This window comes from Lytechinus pictus, chromosome 17 (genome assembly GCF_037042905.1).
Source record: "Lytechinus pictus isolate F3 Inbred chromosome 17, Lp3.0, whole genome shotgun sequence".
Classification (NCBI taxonomy): domain Eukaryota; kingdom Metazoa; phylum Echinodermata; class Echinoidea; order Temnopleuroida; family Toxopneustidae; genus Lytechinus; species Lytechinus pictus.
In genome coordinates this window covers 24,313,736-24,333,675 of record NC_087261.1, presented here as the reverse complement: position 1 = coordinate 24,333,675, position 19,940 = coordinate 24,313,736, and the positions used below count along the sequence as shown (strand labels likewise).

The window sequence follows — 19,940 nt, the reverse complement described above, 5'->3', positions numbered from 1 at the left end:
CAAATAAAGTGTGCTCCACTTTGTTTAAAAAGGGACATAATGTGCATTATGACATTGATTTAATTCCATAGTAAAGATTATTCAGATCTATCTCAACTCTTAAGACAGGGCTCTGGATGTCATAATTTCAGCACTTGAAATGCAGGCCATCAACCTAGTACTGACCCTTGCTTCTCATATGGGCACTGGAGGCAATGCTACCTCGAACGTCATATTCAGATTCACATTGCTAGCACGTATATTGCCACTTTGTCTACATACAATTAGTCTACTTTCTATTTGATCTCATCCCACATGGTCTAATCAAAGTTTGTCAATAACAAGTTCATCTACAAATCATTTGGTCTAATTACCAATGCCCATTTACCATTTTCTTAGATTCCATTTAGGTTATACCAATTTTCTCTAATATGCATTCAGACAAACACCATTTAGTCCATATGACTAGACAAACTGTTAATGAATTGAATTTTCATTTGACAAAATACAAGACAATAGTACACATAGAGGAAATTGAAACAATTGGGCATAAGACTAAATGAAAATTAGACCAAGGTTGTTAGACCAAGCATAGCATAGACCAAATATCGACAAGAGTAAACTGAGAGTAGATCAAATGGATTTACCCCACATGTAATTTGTTTTTAGGATATCTGAGAAGTTGACCAACTGCTTGGAGAACAAATGAATACAAAGCCCGTATTCTGAAGGGTTTATTTCCAATTCGTCTAATGCCAATTCGTCCAATAGCCAACTTGTCTACTGTCATTTGGTCTACCATCAGTTCGTCCACTCACCACATGGTCTACTTTCATTTAGTCTAATGTCATTCCGTCTAATAACCAGTTGGTCCATATACCATTTGGTCTGATTGGACTAAGTGTTAAATTGCGTAAAATGAAATGGATATTAGACCAACTGGTAATGAGACGAAATGGTCATAAACGAAATGGTTTTTAGACGAAGTGATAATTGGACAAAATGGTTAATGGACCAAATGGTTGTTAGACGAAATGTTGATGGACGGAATTGCGTTAGACTAAATGAAAGTAGACCATGTGGTGAGTGGACGGGTTGGTATTTACCATTCTGAAGTCAGGTTTAATGTGAAATCTGGTCTAAAGTTGTGGTTTAACTATGGATAGCCAATCGTCACATACATGTAAATCTCTAATTGTAATGTTTCAATGAATCAGCTCATTTGACTTTCAAATCATTCTGCACTGTCTCGGAAGGATGAGTAAGACGGCTGCCTTCACCGTTAAAAACTTATGAAAGAGCACAGTAAACAGAAGCAGCATACAACGTTAACAAAATTTTGACATTTTTGGCTTCCCATAATTTTAGCAGAGAGTTAGACCATGGTCTAAGGGTGTGTTCAATGTTGATTTTCAAATTCAAACAGCAACATGAATCATGATTGAAAACTCAATTAAAAAACACCGAAAACAAACACGATCAGCGGTGCACCGCTCAGTGTCGAAAATATAAAGCCGTTTAAATGTTGACCGTCTTTAAGTTTCCCGCTTTCGTGAGCGCAGCTCAGTTTGACCCACCACAAGAAAGGTCAGTTCTGGCACCTGTTTGTGTAGGCTTCCACTGCGAGAGCGAATTTACAGACGTTTCAAAACGCAATTGTGTTCAAGGTCGCATTCGCGATGCTCAAGGTCGTAAATTTGAGCTGATCGCATTTACAAACGCGTCATTTTCGACGTTTAAATTTTCCTCCGAATCATGATTTGAAAGATGTTTACTATTACGACCAGGAATAGAGGACATTGAACACACCCTTTGTTTCTCACTATATCTGCGTTTTGTAATCACATTTTCAATCATGATCCATGTTGCCTTTTGAATTTGAGAAACCGACATTGAACACACCCTTAGTCAAACCCGAGTTCAGAATACGAGCCAAAGCCTTTGAAACGCACACCATCAACAAATTGCTGACCCTAGCTTCTCATTGATACCTTGGTGCTACCCATACTTCATATTAAGAGACACAATGCTAGTAGATGAAAGGAATCAAGGCTTTTCTGTTGGGCGGGTAGTCCTTGAATTTCTTCTTGTACCTGTAGGGGAACAGGAAAAAAAAAGTTGCATATATAAGCATCACATATAATAATCATTGAATTCAGATGTTTATCTGTTCAATATCTTAAGAACTAAATACAACTAGGAGGTATCTATAAATGTATCTGATCTGGGTTTCAATTCCAGGGGTGTGAGTGGTCACAAATAAAAAGATCTGAAAAAAGCTGAAGAGTGTTGAAAAAGTATGAAATAGAATGAGCTCCCCAACTTTTTAAATTAATTGATTAATGAATATATAAATAAAAGCAAAATAAATGAAGATGAAAATATTAAAATATTTAGATTTCAAAATATGTTACTATGAAAAAAAGCCTGTTAAACAGCAGGTATGCAATATCTATTTTCCTCTTATCATTCTACCAAATCATTAAAATAAGCAGGTAAACAAATATTTCAGTGTTCATTTCACAGGATTCTGTAGCTATTTTTTAATGTTACCCCAGCTGAAATATACATTTGAAGAACCTAATAAAGGTTTGCTTTACTTCTTACAGCTGGAATCCAATAAGATTTCCTGCATTCCCTTTTGTTTTGTCTATGAAGAATTTGAGGGATTATAGAAGAAAGATATGGAGGCAGTATACTGCTCAGAATTTATTGAAGGTATCTGTGTGAGTCGAGACCCAGTGATTCCCAAGTTCAATACCCCCAAACCCCATAGGACAATCTAGTAATGTGTAGGCTCAAAAGTGCCACCCAGATGTTGACATAATTATCTCCACATGTAAAAATCTTACTAACGAATAGATCAGATGACAAGATCGCAGATCTTATCCTGTTGACATCACTTTGAAAGAAATGATCAGATGACGAGATGTAGACGTGACGAGATCTAAAATCTAGTCATCTTCTAAGGGTGTGAACATGACATGCTCCAAAATCTGGTCCTCTGATCATCTCTTGTACATGATGTTGACATGACGAGACTGAAGATTCTGTCATCTGATCATTTTTTTTGGAGGATGAAGATATTTAAAGGGTTCCAAGAACTCATTATCTGGGTGACAGTTTTAAGCTTGCTCTAATGTTCCCCAATCAGGGAAGTGTTACTGACCATCTGTGATTGTCCCTTGATCGCGGTATGAAGGTTGAACAGCCAAAGAGCCACCAGACCAGAGCAGCCGCTGACCAGTTAGCCAGTGCCCAGCCGAACCACTCAACCAGTTCCCCAAGGTAGTTGGGGCATGATACAAGCTCAAAGAGACCCCCTCGCGGAATGTAATAACCACCGCCACCTAAAGGATAAGATTTTAATAGAATAGTATAAATGTACAGGTAAATTTTGATAAGTCTACAGGTACTTTCATAAAGTGAATATTTGCCCAATTCGAAGCAGTAATATACAGTTCGTCCCGCAAAAAATGAAATAGAGATTTAGCGATGATTTTTCATAACTTATCACAAATATAATGGACAAATGACCTACCATCGTAAAGCTTAGAATCTCTTCTTTCATCTGAAATAACTTATATTAATCTTCATTCACGTATGACCGATTGAAAACAATTTAAAGAAAGGATATCAATTTCATTAAACAACAATATTTTCACCAGTTTCCCACTGAAGCTATCGCACAAAAGACTTAAAACATGGCTGATCGTCAACAAAAGTCAAGTATATATGAACGCTAGCCTGTAAAACCTCGTTAATGAAGTTATTGAAATTAAAGCCTTATTTCAAATTTATAAACAGAAATATGTTATTTCTTGACCATTTTCTGTCACTGAGGTATCAAATTTATGAGCAGATATTGAACTTTTAAAAATAATGTGATTTCCTTTTTGAAACCAAGATACTGCCTGCCAAGTGACTTTTTGGTATCTTTTCATTGTTTTTGCTCACTCATGCAGGAATGAGGAATGATATACATGTATGTCATTTCAGATGAAAGAGGAGACTCTAAGCTTTACAATGATAGGTCATTTGTCTATTGTATTTGTGATTAAGTTATGATAAATCTCTGTTTTTTTTTCTGGGATGCACTGTATATATCTACCTCTCTTGAATTTCTCAAAACTTAAAGAGATTCCTGTGATTCCAATACTTTGGACATAATGTCCCTGCACATCAGTAAGCCTAACTTGTTGCTGTGGCCTGCAGATGCAATTCAGCTGTACAATACACTAAAGTTACTAACCGATTAAAGGTCAAGTCCACCCCAGAAAAATGTTGATTTGAATCAATAGAGCAAAATCAACCAAGCACAACAAAATCTGATGTAAAATTACAAAGATATGACAATTTAAAATTTTGCTTATTTTTCACAAAACAGTAATGTGCACAATTCAGTGACCTGGAAATGAGAGAGTCGATGACGTCTCTCACTCACTATTTCTTTTGTAGTGTTATTAATGCTGTAACTTAAGTTGAAATTTTTGTGAGCACTAACTCATGAAATTTGTAAAAAATAGAAGCATTGAAAAAATAACCAGTTGTGAAGTATCATTACAAGAGTGTAAAAAAAAAAATCAGAAAATCAGGGTCTAACCAAAGTTGGAATAACTTTGGTTATTTTTTCAATGTTGTGTTCTGCTTTGTTTTCATTGTACAATTATATGCCCATTACCTATTCATACATTTTCTCTACTTAAATATAATTTATAAATGGATTTAATCTAATTCTGTACTGTATTATCAAGGGTGGTTATCCAGACAATTCTTTTTGTTTTTTTATGACCGCCCTATTCCAATACTGATGTGTTCTTTTTATATTGTATATAAAATTTTTATACTATATTTTAAATCTTTCACTGCTCAAGTTTTCACGCAATTGTATGATATGTGTATGTTTTATTGGAATTAAATAAATGAATTGAATAGACAATCAATCCAAGTTTTCCTCTTTCTGTGTGGCTTACGTCTATTATTAGACATGCAGTTTTTCAGAATATAATTTATACTTACCCGAAGACCGTAGACTCCTCAGTTTCCAGTCGGCCCATCTGTTCATGACAAACCCGACAACATACAGCACCACACCAATTATAAACCTTGGATCACTGAAAAACAGGGTTGGAAAAATAAGTACAAAAAATTATAACACAAATTCTACACAAATTCTTATTTAATAACCTAACTTTGTAAAACAAAAGATCAATCAATATCACAATTCTTCTTCTTCTTCTTCAAGCTACACTGCCTCCTTCAATCCTGAAGATTCTTGCAGTATTGTAGTACCGGGGACCGGCAGGTGCAATACACCGGGTGAACACCCTACTCTTTGACGAATAGTGTATTGGTTTTAACGTGAATAGGTAATGACTCTCCTATACACGGGACCAACATTTGCGTCCTTTCCCATGGACGGAGTGTTTTCCAACTGCATTCACACCCGCACTGAACACAGCGGTGAGGCATGTTAACACACAACGCTAGCATCAGTTTTTTTTGTTAGACGTCTTCCGGCATGCTGCGGGACTCGAACCCACGCACGTTGAGATCTACAATCTTATCCGGAACAGGCGCTCTAACCGACTGAGCTACACTGCCTCCCTGATATCGATAAGTCTATAGCAAGCCATGAACAAGTTACAATCAATTATCAGATAGCTTGTACAGTAAGTGAACCTTCCGAAAGTCAAATAATGGTGACTTCAAAAGCTCAGAGTAGATTTGAAACCAAACTCAATTTCAATCATCAAAAAGTAAAAAATAGATTTTCTGCAGTCAGTTGTACATATCTCTCAATTTTGGGTACATACAGTAACCATAAGCTAGCTGTAGAGCAAGGGTAGGAAAAATTATTTCCATTTTTACGTGCTGTCTTTCTTCCACATACGGGCAATTTGGGAGCTATTACTTTCATGTAAAGGGCTATTTTTTTAGGAGTAACAAGCAATCAGGCAGTAAAAGCGAATATCATTATTCTGCCATAGTTAGAATATTGATTTTCTAAATCGTCTCGAATATTGTTTGTGACAGATCCTGGGGTGACTCTAGAAAGAATGGTCACCCAAAAGTAAGCATTTTGGAGGAATTTTAGAGACATCATGAGGGCAAAATTGCATGTCACCCCCATGTATTTTCTATGTTGTGTCGTGCAAAGAATGCTGTATTGGCTTTGTGTGACAAACCCATACATGTATATTATTTTTAAAAGGACAAGTCCACCCCGACAAAAAGTTGATTTAAATAAATAGAGAAAAATCCAACAAGCATAACACAGAAAATTTCATAAAAATCAGATGTAAAATAAGAAAGTTATGACATTTTAAAGTTTCGCTTAATTTCACAAAACAGTTATATGCACATCCCAGTCGGTATGCAAATGAGGGAACTGATGACATCACTCACTCACTATTTCATGTGTGTTTTATCATATGAAATATTCTCATTTTCTCCTCATTAAACAAAGTTTTATTTCTCCCTGAACATGTTGAATTACCATTGCTTAACATTTTATGGTTCAGTCAAGTTGGTCCTTATTGTAAAATCTGCAAAAATTGAAATAATGTATACATGTAATTCGAACAATAAAAAACAAAAGAAATAGTGAGTGAGGGACATCATCAATTCTCTCGTTTGCATGTGACTAAATTGTGCATATAACTATTTTGTGAAAAATAAGCAAAAGTTTTAAATGTCATAACTTTCTTATTTCACATCCAATTTTGATGAAATTTTCAGCATTATGCTTGTCTGATTTTTCTCTATTGATTCAATTCAACATTTTTCTGAGGTGAACTTGACCTTTAAATATGTAAATCACATGAAGTCTATACTCACTAGTAGTAGTTATCACTATATTTAGCAGATCCCGTCCAGTCAGCATTCACAAAACTGAATATCGAGTTTGGAATTATTCCTGCGACCGTGATCCTGTAGGAGAAATAGAGAAAGAGAGTAAGACAATCAAGGAAAGGACGCATTTTCAGAAGACAAACATAAAATTGCAATACTTTAAGAACAAGGCCGCTTTCCTAGAGGGCACATTTCTAATCTAAAAGATAAATATTAATTTGCAATTTTCATTCATCTCAGAATACTAACTTCTAAGCTTTCAAAGACTATCTTTTTCATTCACACTGTATAAAAGGTAAACATGTATACAAGTAAACCTTACATATGTCAAATATTTGAAGCCTTTTTGTTTCTTTTTGGTTTAACCAGATTATGCAAAGCATGAGTTATTTTGCATGTAAGCAAACTTCTCCAATGAAGTCATACAAACTTCTGTGGTTCCAACAGAATGGACTTAAAGGCAAAGTGAGCTGTATTATCAATTTATTTCAAAGCAAAATACAAACTTGGACATACCAGAGTGGGACCTTTGCTTTGCTGTATTTCATGATACATGGATGGATGAACCCACGATGAAAGTAATGAGCAATGAAGAGAGACAGGAATACCACATTGACAGGATCGGTAATGTTGCCGTAGAGAAAAAATACCTGAAAAGAAAACAAAAAGAATGGTAATGTCATCATGTTTAATAGAAAAAACACCAAACAAGAAAACAAATTGACAGTATGGGCCGCACAGAAATGTTTGCGCAAACAATATGCTAACAGAGGCCTCTGTTACGACCAGTATTGTTGCAGTGCCTAGTGTTACAATGACACGTTATTTACATCCTTGAAGACTTGGATGTACATTTGTAACTGTGCCTACTGTTATTGCTTTGTTAGTGTGAACAACATTTCTGTCCAGCTGGTACAGACAATTAAAAACTCATGACCACTGACCACTGGAAAGAAATGGAATGAAATAATCAAGAAACAGTTGAGCTATCTGAAAGGAAAAAATATCTGAATATTAAATAAATATGATATTCATATCTAAAGTACTGTACAAACTGTGACAAATTTGCTTTCTTACACAAAAAAGTGGTAATAAAGAGCAAAAAGACTACTTAATATTTGAGAAAAAAATATGAAAAATAAAAGCTAAATATTTGTAATGATCACGATAAGAGTAACGCTTCCCTTTTTCAAAATATCATTTCAAAGGCAAAAGTGCAATTTGTGACAAGTCAAAAGTCACAAGGGACATTTGGAGGAATTTGTGATGTTATTTTGATGTTCAAATTCTACTTTTTTGTGTGATTATATAAGTGCTATCTAATGGTAATCAATATTGTTTGACCCCCTTACATAACTCCTGGCACTTATCACATTTCTCAAAAGTTCTGTTAAGGATCTTCAAGACTCTGGTATGCGTACAGGTGGAATTTGGCAAATAAAAAAGGCCTTTGTTAAGCTTCCAAGATATCTTCGAATGTTCCTAAACTGCCTGGATCTTTTTTAATACTATACCCTTCAAACCCTTCAAAGTACTTACCAACGGGAAGAGAATACAACCTGGTGGTCCGTCAGAGCAAAAGTGTCCTATCCGCTGAGGAATGAGACAACCACTCTGTGTTTGATCTTTTTTCTGGAGTCACAAAGGTGAAATATGAATTACAAATTGTATTTGTAACTGATGAGCATAGCATATCTACAGACAAGACCCAGCAGCAATGGCGGATCAAAATGAACAAGATAAATCACCAAATGTTCTAGAGATAATGAATATTATGCGCTATATGATTGTAATTACCATCACCATCATCATAATCATAATCATCATCATCAACCTCATCATCTTTTCAGGTGTGGCGTATTAGGTTTGTGCACAATAATTCCTCTCAAAATGATTGTTTCTAACCCAGTTGGATCGTCCATCTGCGCCTAACCAATAGTACAACCAGGAACAATGTACGTATAGTCTTGATGAATTCCTTTCTACATACACGTAGTACTAGAAATCGGGCTACAGGGATAAAGGGAACGTGAAGAGTGGGACAGCAGATCGTTTTGATCAGCAGTTACAGTGTAGGATTATTAGGGAAAAAAAGTTCACCAATGTTCTGGACAGTCCAATGTAATAAACCTGCCACACAAGACATTTCGATATATGTAGCAGTCTAATTCCAGGAAATGATCAATTGTTTTACAAATAAGTCCTATCTTTATTCAAGTTGGAAAAATAACCTGATACAAAATAATTGTGTCACAATAATAAAGCTAATTTAGCAGAAATTTTCAAGCCGATACTTACCTCCAGTTGTGTGGTTGAGTCCTGTTCAGCATTCAAAAGATCATCATCACCCTCTGAAAGTTCGACACGAGTAGCTCCATTTTTGGTGACCTCCTTGTAGCTGTCAGGCTTGTCTTCATGTTTACCATAGGTAGCAGGCTCCCGGAATTGAACCACGAAGGATACAAGAGTGAAGACGGCCCCAAAGATGACCAGGCCGTAGTGAACCCAGTAATGGACGTCATCCACCTTGAAGTCCCATGGAATAGGCTGGAGTAAAAAAATGATGAAATTTAATAGAAGTAATTGCCAAAGATCAATATATTTCTCATACATCGTGGCTGAGCTGATAAAATCTTGTGGAGCGTTGTGGCCCAGAGGACTAGTCTTCTGACTTTGAAAAAGAGGGTCATGGGTTCGAATCCCAGCCATGGCGTAATTTCCTTCAGCAAGAAATTTATCCACATTGTGCTGCACTCAACCCAGGTGAGGTGAATGGGTACCTGGCAGGAATTTATTCCTTGAAATGGCACCGTGCTGTAAATGGCTGCGGGGCTAAAGCCAGGGTAATAATATCCAAGTCCTTTGGAAGCGCATAGGGACGTTATGACATAATGTGATATGTGCTATACAAGAAATGCGTTATTATCATGATTAAAATCTTGTATCTCAAAATTCAAATATTTTGATGAAAGCTCAGAATAAGCTAGATTTTAGAATGATAACATGACCATGGGTAGCAACATTCTGTTGCCTCGAAAGATCTCTTCACAGGTTTCAGGAGACAAAATGAGACTGTGGGGGAGATCAGGGTTAGTTGGAGCGAGGGGTGAGTTGAAACATTGTAATTTTCTTTAATGTTGTATTATTAAAAGCAATAAATTGAGGGCAGTATTGCATAAATTTATTTTACAGGCGTTAAAGAAAATTACAATGTTTCAACTTACCCCGCGTTTTAACTAACCCCGATCTCCCCTACCATTGCTACATCTTATAATTCAGCCTTTTCTAACAAAAATTTCTAAGCTGCCTTCAAATTTTTAAAATTTTGAAATACAAGGTTTTATAAGCCTGGACACGACATAATGTACAACTGCACAGACCCGAGACAAAGATTTCACTATCCCATCAGATCACTCAGACGGGATCGAATTCAAGATTGCCTTTTATCAATAAAATCTATGGAACTGTTCTCTTGCATAAAGACAAGAAACAAGGCAAACCAGTGTGGACTCAGGACGTCAAATCTGCCTACTCCCACTGGAAGAAGTGGAAACAGGCAGGTAAACCAGTAGATGGGCACCCTACTTGGAAATCCTATTTGGAAGCCAAAAAGGACTTCAGGAGAGCCCTGAGACAATCTGAAGCCTCCAACAGACTCAAAGTGCAAGGAAAGATAGAGATGGCAAATGACATGAACAGCTCCTTGTTCTACAGCCTGGTAAAGTCAAACAAAGCAGGCAAACCCTCAACGGTGGACCTCCCATTCATGGTATACAGGGAGACCCTGTTCCAGGGCAAGGATGTCATCAAGGGCTGGAAATCTTATTTTCAAGATCTCTCTTCAGATCCTACTGCTACCAACTACGAAGGAGCCAAACACATGACTGAGCACTCCCCTTACCTGCCCTCCATTCAATCAGAAGGTGCAGAAGAAGTCTTGCTTACTCTCAACTCGCATGATCTTGACACAGCCATTAGGAAACTCAAGCTTCACAAAGCCCCAGGCCTCGACAACATAACTTCTGAGCATCTGGTTCATTCAGGTCCAATTTTCCGTCGCCTTCTTCTCCTTCTCCTCCAAAACTCCATCAAACTGGCACATCTTCCAGCATCATTGAAGGAAGCAGTGATCATCCCACTGCACAAAGGAGGGAGCAAACCGGTCAGCGAACCCTCTAGCTACAGAGGCATCTCCCTGACCCCAACTCTATCAAAGCTCTTGGAAATTGCCCTAAAACCTAAGATTGAGGACTCCTTGGTTGAAGTCAACACACCTGACGAACTTCAGTTTGGATTCCAAGCCTCAAAGTCCTGTATTCTCGCTTCACTGACCCTTGAGATGCTTATTGTGCTGAATACATCTCGGAAGAAGCCAACATATCTTGCCCTCTTGGATGCTGCTAAAGCTTTTGATTGTGTCTGGCACCCTGGCCTCTTTCAAAAGCTAGCTGACACTCCTATACCACTGGAAGCTCAGTCTACATTGGTGGAAATGTACAATGGTGCATCCAGCAGAGTACTATGGAAAGGAGATGCCAGCTGCTCCTTTCCTCTTCAGAAGGGTGTGAGACAAGGAGGAATCCTCTCCCCTCTTCTCTACAACATCTTTATTGATGGCCTGATTAAGCTGCTAAGATACAAAGATCTTGGATGCCACTGCCAAAACCTGTATGCTGGGGTAATTGTTCTAGCTGATGATGTGGCCCTCATAGCTTCCTCAGCCAAAGAACTTCAATGCATGCTGAATCTCATCCATACCTATGCAACCACATGGAAGTACAAGATCAACCCATCAAAAAGTGCAATCCTCGTCTTTAATGGGCAAGACCACCTCAAGCACACTTGGTACCTGAATGAAGAGGAAGTTCAAGAAGTCAGTCAGCATCCCCATCTTGGTGTCACCAAATCTTCAACATCTCAAGATCCTGCGCCGAACATCATTGCCAAGGGATATAACTCCATATTCGCTCTGCTAGGTGGTTCGGCTTCAAGAAACAACTTCTGGCCTCCAACCATTGCCAAGTTGTGGACCACCTACTGCATTCCTAGGATGCTATATGGCATTGCTGCCATTAGAGTTAGCAAGAGGTCCAGGGATAAGCTAGACTCAGCGCAGGCCCTTCTCTTCAAAAAGTTCCTAGGGCTCCCCAGAAGCACAGCAAACGAGGCAGTCTTTCTCCTTACCGGAATCATCCCTCTCTCTATATGCAGATCGACCTGAACACCTTGATGACTCTCGGGCAACTGGTTACTTTACCAAGCGATAGGTTTGAGCACAGAATACTTCTAAATGCTCTCGCTGCCGATGTCCCTTTCATCTCCTACTGGAAGCAGCTAATCGCCAAATACAGCTTGCCTGCCATCCTGTCTGGCTCCCTGAGCTTCGACTACCTCACCTGGAAAAGACTGTGCCGCCAGGCCATCTTCAAGAAGCACAATGCTGGCCTAGTTGATGCCACTCAGGAGAAGCACACTCTTGCCTTCTGGAAGCAATGTTCAACGTTTCCAAGCCCTAGCAGTATATTCCCCCCTGCACTACCTTCACACCTCCGTATTGCTGCAAGACTTCGCTCCCAACTTCTGACAGGCACCTACCTAACACAACAAAGACTGAAGACCATAGGCAAGTCTCCCAGCGCCACCTGTAGACTTTGCTCAACGGAGGAAGAAAGCTCCACCCACTTCCTTGCTTCCTGCCCAACTCTCAAACCCCAACGGTCTGTTCTCATTCAACATGTCCCATCTCTAAGCCTCCCTGCTTGTTAGCCAATTAGCCTTCACCTCTGCTCATCCCCTCATCCTTGCCACTAATATCTTATTACCCTCCTCGCACCTATCTGTCACTCTTGCTGCCAATGTCATGACCCACTGCCTCAGATACATTCTTAAAATTCATCATATTCGCTTAGAGAAATTGCTTCAACACAACAACCAACCTGCGGATAGCCGCTGATCCTCGAATACCGGGGGAAGAACAACAAAGAAGAAGAAGAAGCATGGTATAATTTATGGCTAAGTAACTTAGACATGACCCAAATCTGGGCAAGGTTGCCTTCCTCGACAGGAACTCTGAACAGTAGAGGCTTGTTGTTGTTCGTTTTGGGCCTGTTTCACGCCCTAGTAGTCTCCTCGGTAGACACTTAGTGTTGAGAACTCAAAGGTAGAGGCTCCCATGTGGGAGATCACAGGTCTCAAATCTCAATTGGTGTTCAATCATTACAGGGACTCGATTTTAAGGCGCGCGAGAGCGATCGCGCGCTACATGCGCGCCTTAATCCATTTTTGGTAGCGCGATTAATAGCGCGCCTCGCGATAGCTGACCTGCGCGAAAATGCCTAAAGTCGCCCTCGAAATCACCCAAAATCATGCTTTCGGGGGCGACATAAAATCTGAATGTCGCCCCCGAAATTATTGCAGAGTGATAACAACTCAACGGCCCACTAGTGCCATATGCTCGAGCTCCGCTTACCATTTAAAAACCATCCAAAATCCACACTCAAAATCACGAATAAGCCTTAAAAGTAGCGAGTAGCGCAGTTTCAAATTCCGAAGTTGCGTTATTTTTTCTGTACCACGTATTTCCATACACATGGTACCAGGTATGGAAAAAAAAATCAACGCATCGGTCGGGAAAGAGTTGCATGTATAGGGGTCCATTATGACTACCACCGTGTGCCATTTCGAATGCACATGTTTCCCCTACAGATATCACAATTCTGTGATAAAATAATTCGAATTACACAGGAAATAAATCCCAGAGTCTAGTAACCTAGCATTGGTGAGTTGTCATTCGGCTTTGCTTTTCATAACGGCTTATTAACTTCCAAAATAAGTTATCTAATTTATCAATTATAACTAAAAAATCATTTGTTTTCTTTTTCTAGGGGATGAGGTATTATATCAGACAATAAATCATCAAACAAAGCTCCATCTTTTTTACAAGGACGGCGGCAGGCTCACGCATTGGCGCTTTTACTAGCTAGCCAGTTGGAGCTCTGTCTCTCTGCCAGAGCTCTGGGGGACAATTCGCTCAGTAAAGGCCTCAATGATGGTGATTTTCTGTTTCAGACAGAGTTTACATTTCAGGAATATTATTCAAAACTGCCAATAAAGTTTGATGATTTCTTCATTGTCATGTATATTTAAGTTCTTAATGAATACATTCTCACCAAATTTAGACTCCCCCATAGAGAAATTAAATTTTCATGGAGATCTGCGTTTTCAAAGAACTTCAGGAAAAGTTAGGGTATGTGATGGGCCTTTATTACATGTACTGTACGACTAGGGTATTGTACTGGAATAAATGGAGTAGAAATTAGATATTGAATTCATTTATATCCAAGTCCAACTCACAGTCACACACACACGCACACACCCACACACACCCACCCATCCACACACACCCACATCCAAGATTCTAAACATGATAAATAACTTTAAAAATCATACAATATTAAACAAAAAGTAATAATTCCTTAATAAGTGAACAGGTATTCCTCAAAATACAAAAAAGTAGCATTTAAAAAGAGCCCCCGAAATTTGACAAAAAAATTAAAATGGAGCCCCCGAAAAAAAAAAAAAAAAGTTTTGACTTAACTTTTAGCCAAAGTCAAAACCTAACTAAAACAGGTTTTACAACACACAATCTAATTACAATACATTGTAAAACAATTATAAATACTTCCTTTGGTTGTTGATTGTAATTTTATAGTACATACATTTCCTCCATCCATTTTGTTAATTGGGCAAAAAGCTCCCCTTGTATGTTGAAGAAGAGCTTTTTGAAGTGCTCCTCTACCGCTCTCCTTAAAAGTTCTAGGAGAGCTTTTTATTGCTCCCCTTATAATTATAAAACCGAGTCCCTGCATTAGTTGGAAGGATGACTAACAAAAATATTGCTCTCTGCTGTGCTGCAGGTTTTTTTTCGGGAGGGGGGGGGGGGGGGTCCAGTGGCATACAATATTGAGTCTAATTTTTTTAGGGGATGACATATGACGTAAAGGACAAAATTTCTATTTAAGCTAGACCTACAAGCTAGGACGCAAAATAAAAAATATTGACATTTTTTTTTTCATTCATCATGTTCACCTTTCGTTTCACTCATGTCTCATGATTGACATTTTTTTTAATTCATTCATGTTCACCTTTCGTTTCACTCATGTCTCATGTCTCATGATTCATTAGTTACTGATTTACTCATTCTTTCACTCATTCACGGCGGCTGATTCTTTCCTTCCTTCCTTCCTTTCTTTTTTTTTCTTTCTTTCTTTTTTTTCTTTCTTTCTTTCTTTCTTTCTAAGTTAGGCTCTCGCTATCCTACACTGTCAATGGACACCCAGCGCGCGCTACCGCGCTACCGCCCCGGGTCAAGCTAGGCCCTAGCCTGGCCCTGGGCTAGGGCCGGGCTGGGGCGGTAGAGCCAGAGCCAGACATGCCAGAGGGATCATGGCATGTCATGGGTCCAGTGCAGCGCCCAGCCTGGCGCTGACTGGGCTCTCTTTACGTAAATTTACCTCGAACTTGATATTCGATGTGTTGCCGCTTACTTTTGCAGCCAGTTTGGAATCCATACTTGTAAGGAAGAATGTTAAAAATCAAATCCTTTCCACAACTATGGTCTATGCACAGCCAGTGCGCGACAGTCAGCGTGTTGACAATTTGCGAAATGAATAAAATAGTCTTAATAAAAGACTTTTAATTACATAATCGTTGACTCGGGACTAGATATTTTCTATTTTCATATCTTTTACACCGATTCCTGACATTCATAACAACGATTGTTTTTATTCTTTAAAATCAACGAAAAGGCGGTAATTATTTTGGTAATTTGGTCTCTTTAATTCTGTTTTACTTCGTTTATTTTAAATACAAAAATCCTAAGCTGAAACTAATAAAATTAATCATGGCGGCCTCCGAGTCACAGTTTGATTTTGAAGCCTCGAGGGTAAAATACTTGGTAAGATGTTTTCTGACCATCTAAACATTTATTTATTCTATAAAATCATTCATGTTTTGATTCTTGTACATTTGGATCAAAATTTTAGTTTGGCTCTGTATCATTTTAAGCTTATTTCATCTTGTTAAATCCATTGTTAAATTCTGAGTGTCATGTCTGCGAGTGTCACTGTGTGCTGTCCCATATATTGTAAAATTTGTTGTGTTTAAATCTTTAATTTCCCGACTTGTCTGTTGGCTATTGCCATATCCGTGTAGCCAGGAGGCTCCTGGAGAGTAAAAAATCCTTTTTCTAACGTAGGCTTACTCTCTTAGGAGCAGCAGGGATTGGGTCCCATTCATGCGCGTGTAATACGTAACGTCGTAGGCCTAGGCCTACCGCAAAAAAAATTAAACCTTGGGCCTGGCTTTGGCCTTTGCTTGGCTTCGCCCCAGTCCAGTCTCCAGAGTCAGACTAGACTGCACATCGTCATTGACTGCAGCAGAGTTTTTTACTTTATACCTTTATACCGCATCTACTGGAAAAATAAAGTTGTTCCTGCAGTCAAGTTTCCAGGTCTATCTTGTTGTCTTCCTAGCTTGGATAAGTTCGAAAAACTGAGTCTGCTATTTGTGCAATGTGCTGTGCCAATGTATTGAAATGAAAAAGGCACTATTCCCATGCGTGAACATAATTAATGCCACGCAGACCAGAACTTGTCTAACTTTGTCTTGAAGCCATTGATTGTTGATGCTGTGACTACCTCAGTAGGCAAAGAGTTCCAGTCATTAACCACTCTAACACTGAAGGTGTTTTGTCTCACTGCCAGTCTACTCCTTTTCAAAAATAGCTTGTAAGGGTGGCCACGCGTTGCTTGAGTGGTAGCTGTTGTGAAGAATAGGTCTCTATTCACATCATCAATGCCCTGAATTATTTTATAGGTTTGTATCATGTCACCTCTGCGCAGTCTGTACTTGATGGAGGGTAATTTCATTTCACGCAGTCTTCTACCATAGTCCATTTCTTTCAGGGCTGGTACTAGCTTGGTCGCTCGTCGCTGGACTTTCTCAATAGCCTTCAAGTCAGAAGCATATCTTGGGTACCATATTCCATTCGCATATTCAAGAATTGGTCTCACGAGTGACTTGTACAACCTTTTGATGTTTTCTTTGTCTCTATGCAAGAAAGTGTGTCGAATCATAGCAAGCACACGATTAGCTTTCAAGACTGCGTTGGCTACTTGGGAATGGAATTTCAGTTGAGAGTCCATAATGACTCCCAAGTCTCTTTCCTCCGAAACTTCCTCCAGCACATCTCCATCTAGATGATACTGATGATGGGTATTCTGATGACCTAGATGGAGGGATCTGCACTTTCTAAAACTCTACACGATTAAATCTAGCCCTAAATCATGTATTGTAAATGAGATACAAGTCCAACTTCATTTCCGACATTTCTACGAGTAGGATATTGATTTCATTTTTAAACAAGAATTCATTAAAAAAACTAGAAAAATATTATGAAAAGACGGGGAAAACTTGCCACCGTGTTTACGTGGCCATCTTGTTTTCTTTGTCATTCGCCAAGATGACAGCACGCATATCGCGATATCGGTGGCAAGTTTTCCCAGTCTTTTCATAATATTTTTCTTGATTTTTAATGAATACTTGTTTAAAAATGAAATCAATATCGTAGAAATGTCGGAAATGAAGACTGAAGTTGTATCTCATTTACATGATTTAGGGCTAGATCTTTTAGAAAGAAAGTAGAAATTTCTGGGGCGAAAGTTTTATTTTTTTTTGCGGTACACGCGCATGAATGGGACGCAATCCCTGGCTCCGTGCAGAGTAAGCCTACGTTAGTAGAAAGATTTTTACTCTCCAGGAGCCTCCTGCATTGTGACTACATAGTAACATACCAACACTGCATTAATATGCACACATGACACACTAAGCAGTAGCAGTAAGTAGTACATGTAGGGGATGTTTAACAATTGCAAGTAGGATCTACTTAAATGCAAACACGTATCTAAATTAAACGCGCGCAATCTAATTCAGTAATTGATCAATAAGCAGTAGTGCACCTCCTCTTTGCATGATCTGACCAATGTGGTTATGCCTTTTATACCGCACGCAACTAGGCATTTAAGTGCGACTCTAAGTCTAAGTCATGCTAAATCTTGTGAAACACCCCCCCCCCCCCCAAGAGTTCTAGTAGAGGTCTACAGTCATGACTGTCTTTGTACTTTTTTTTTATATAGCTTTTGTCGTCTTTTGATACTTTTTACTTTTGTTCCCCCCTTTTTGTTCAGGCTCTTGTCATTGTCAGGAGTGTTTTATGCCTCTAGCTGTAGGCGGCTCAATTATTTTCAGCAGACTGAAATCTATTTCACAAAGCTACATGATAGAAAAGACACCATACATTAGAGAACAGTCTCTTTGAATTTGTCAAATGTCAGTTTGCCTTGGGATTGGAGGTGACAACAATTTTTTTATGGCCACATTCATTGAAAATGAAGTATAATATTTGATAGTAGTCTAATTCTTGTTATATTTCATTATGTGGTTATCTTCTTATCTGTAGCTGTACTACTGTTATATGTAAAGAAAACTGTTATAAGTTTGAAAAAAAATTCATTCTTCATTTTTTATTTCATGCTAGACCCCTATTTTTTTTTTAATGCTTTTTTAATAACTTTTCTTTTTTGTTGTAGTCGAGTTTGGATGCATCCCACAAGAAACAATCAGTCTCCTGTCTTCAGATATGCACGGATTCACTTACAGGGAGGTTGGTATGATGATGATAGTGGTGGTGATCTTGGTTTGAGATTGATGATGGTGATCATAATGATGATGGTGATGATGATGATGAATATGAAGATGATTATGATAGGGCTGTTATCGTTTAGAAAATTCTCTGTCGATATATCGCTAAAAATATCGTACCGGTATTGATAACTATCGACAAAAGAACATACTAGTAATCAATACACATTTTTTATGCATTATAGCGATTTCACAATACTCGCATTGGTCAAAATTTGTATCTGCCACTGTACCAACAACGCTTTAGAGTCCGCGTTCATCAGGGGTGGTATTCTCTTATAACTTTTCTTGTAAGTCAGCAAGATAACAGCTCGCTAAAATTCTCTTAAATTGGTATTCTGAAAATTGTCTTACCTCTGTAAGGACGCCCCCTATTTTATCTCTGACACGCCTTATATTTCATCATTAAAGGTCAAGTCCACCCCAGCAAAATGTTGATTGAATAAATAGAGAAAAATCAAACTAGCATTTAACACTGAAAATTTCATCAAAATCGGATGTAAAATAAGAAAGTTATGGCATTTTAAAGTTTCGCTTATTTTTCACAAAACAGTGATATGCACAACTCAGTGACATGCAAATGAGTCAATTGATGATGTCCATCACTCACTATTTCTTTTGTTTTTTATTGTTTGAATTATACAATATTTCATTTTTTACAGATTTGACCATAGGGACCGACTTGACTGAATCATATAGTATTGAACAATGCTAATTCTGCATGTTCAGGAGGAATTAATCACCGTTTCACTTGATAATGAGAATTAAATTAGGATATTTCATATTACATATAATGAAATACAAAACAAATAGTGAGTGGATGACGTCATCAGTCTCCTCATTTGCATACCAACCAGGATGTGCATATAACTGTTTTGTGAAATTAAGCGAAACTTTAAAATGTCATAACTTTCTTATTTTACATCCCATTTTGATGAAATTTTCAGTGTTGTGCTTGTTGGATTTTTCTCTTTTTATTCAGATCAATATTTTGTTGGGGTGGACTTGTCCTTTAAGCTTGTTATATGCTTAGGTCAACCAATAGAAGCGTCTCTTCTGAAAAATAATGAAGCGCATTGTTGATATGAGGCGTAATTTCCCTTGCGCTCCCGACGTTTATGCTTGTGCGCTTCTGTGCTAAAAATATACGTGGCTCTTCTCAAAGACATAATTTCTCTGAAAAGATTCATCGTCTCAAACACCAATTTTTAATTGATGAAAAGTCTACCAATCTGTCGTTATAATGTCTTTGGAATGTCTCCTTTTGTAAAACATGATGTTCTTGCGGGATGCAGCAAGAAATAATTATTGCAGACGGACAAATATCGCATGCAACAATAAGTTAC

At 38.2% G+C, this 19,940-nt stretch overlaps 2 protein-coding genes across 4 annotated transcripts in view; one reads left to right on the top strand and one right to left on the bottom strand.

Annotated features, from left to right (window-relative positions):
- Positions 1–1,513: 1,513 nt before the first annotated feature.
- On the bottom strand, positions 1,514–15,501 carry LOC129279903 (uncharacterized). The gene is made up of 8 exons (XM_064112679.1): positions 15,348–15,501; positions 9,133–9,381; positions 8,374–8,466; positions 7,351–7,484; positions 6,820–6,912; positions 4,999–5,093; positions 3,149–3,329; positions 1,514–2,072 (listed from the first exon to the last, which is right to left on the bottom strand). The coding sequence occupies exons 1-8, from the start codon at positions 15,402–15,404 to the stop codon at positions 2,009–2,011; spliced, it is 966 nt and encodes a 321-aa protein (XP_063968749.1). The 5' UTR covers positions 15,405–15,501; the 3' UTR covers positions 1,514–2,008.
- LOC129280602 (THO complex subunit 1-like) overlaps positions 15,484–19,940 on the top strand; it is a 25,841-nt gene continuing 21,384 nt past the window's right edge. The window contains exons 1-2 of one of the 3 annotated variants that reach the window (XM_054916605.2): positions 15,484–15,790; positions 18,483–18,556. In XM_054916605.2, the coding sequence (XP_054772580.2) occupies positions 15,737–15,790; positions 18,483–18,556 (128 nt within the window). In that variant the 5' untranslated portion in view covers positions 15,484–15,736. The remainder of the gene's footprint in view (positions 15,791–18,482; positions 18,557–19,940) is intronic. The other 2 variants (XR_010296364.1, XR_010296365.1) reach the window with 2 other exon arrangements.

Excerpts from the sequence above, each read along its gene's own strand:
- LOC129279903 (XM_064112679.1), bottom strand. The coding sequence starts at position 15,404 with ATGGATTCCAAACTGGCTGCAAAAGTAAGCGGCAACACATCGAATATC. Across the intron at positions 7,485-8,373 it reads GTTGTATTCTCTTCCCGTTG|GTATTTTTTCTCTACGGCAA; the intron begins GTAAGTACTTTG and ends TTTTCTTTTCAG. Across the intron at positions 5,094-6,819 it reads TATAGTGATAACTACTACTA|TGATCCAAGGTTTATAATTG; the intron begins GTGAGTATAGAC and ends CCTGTTTTTCAG.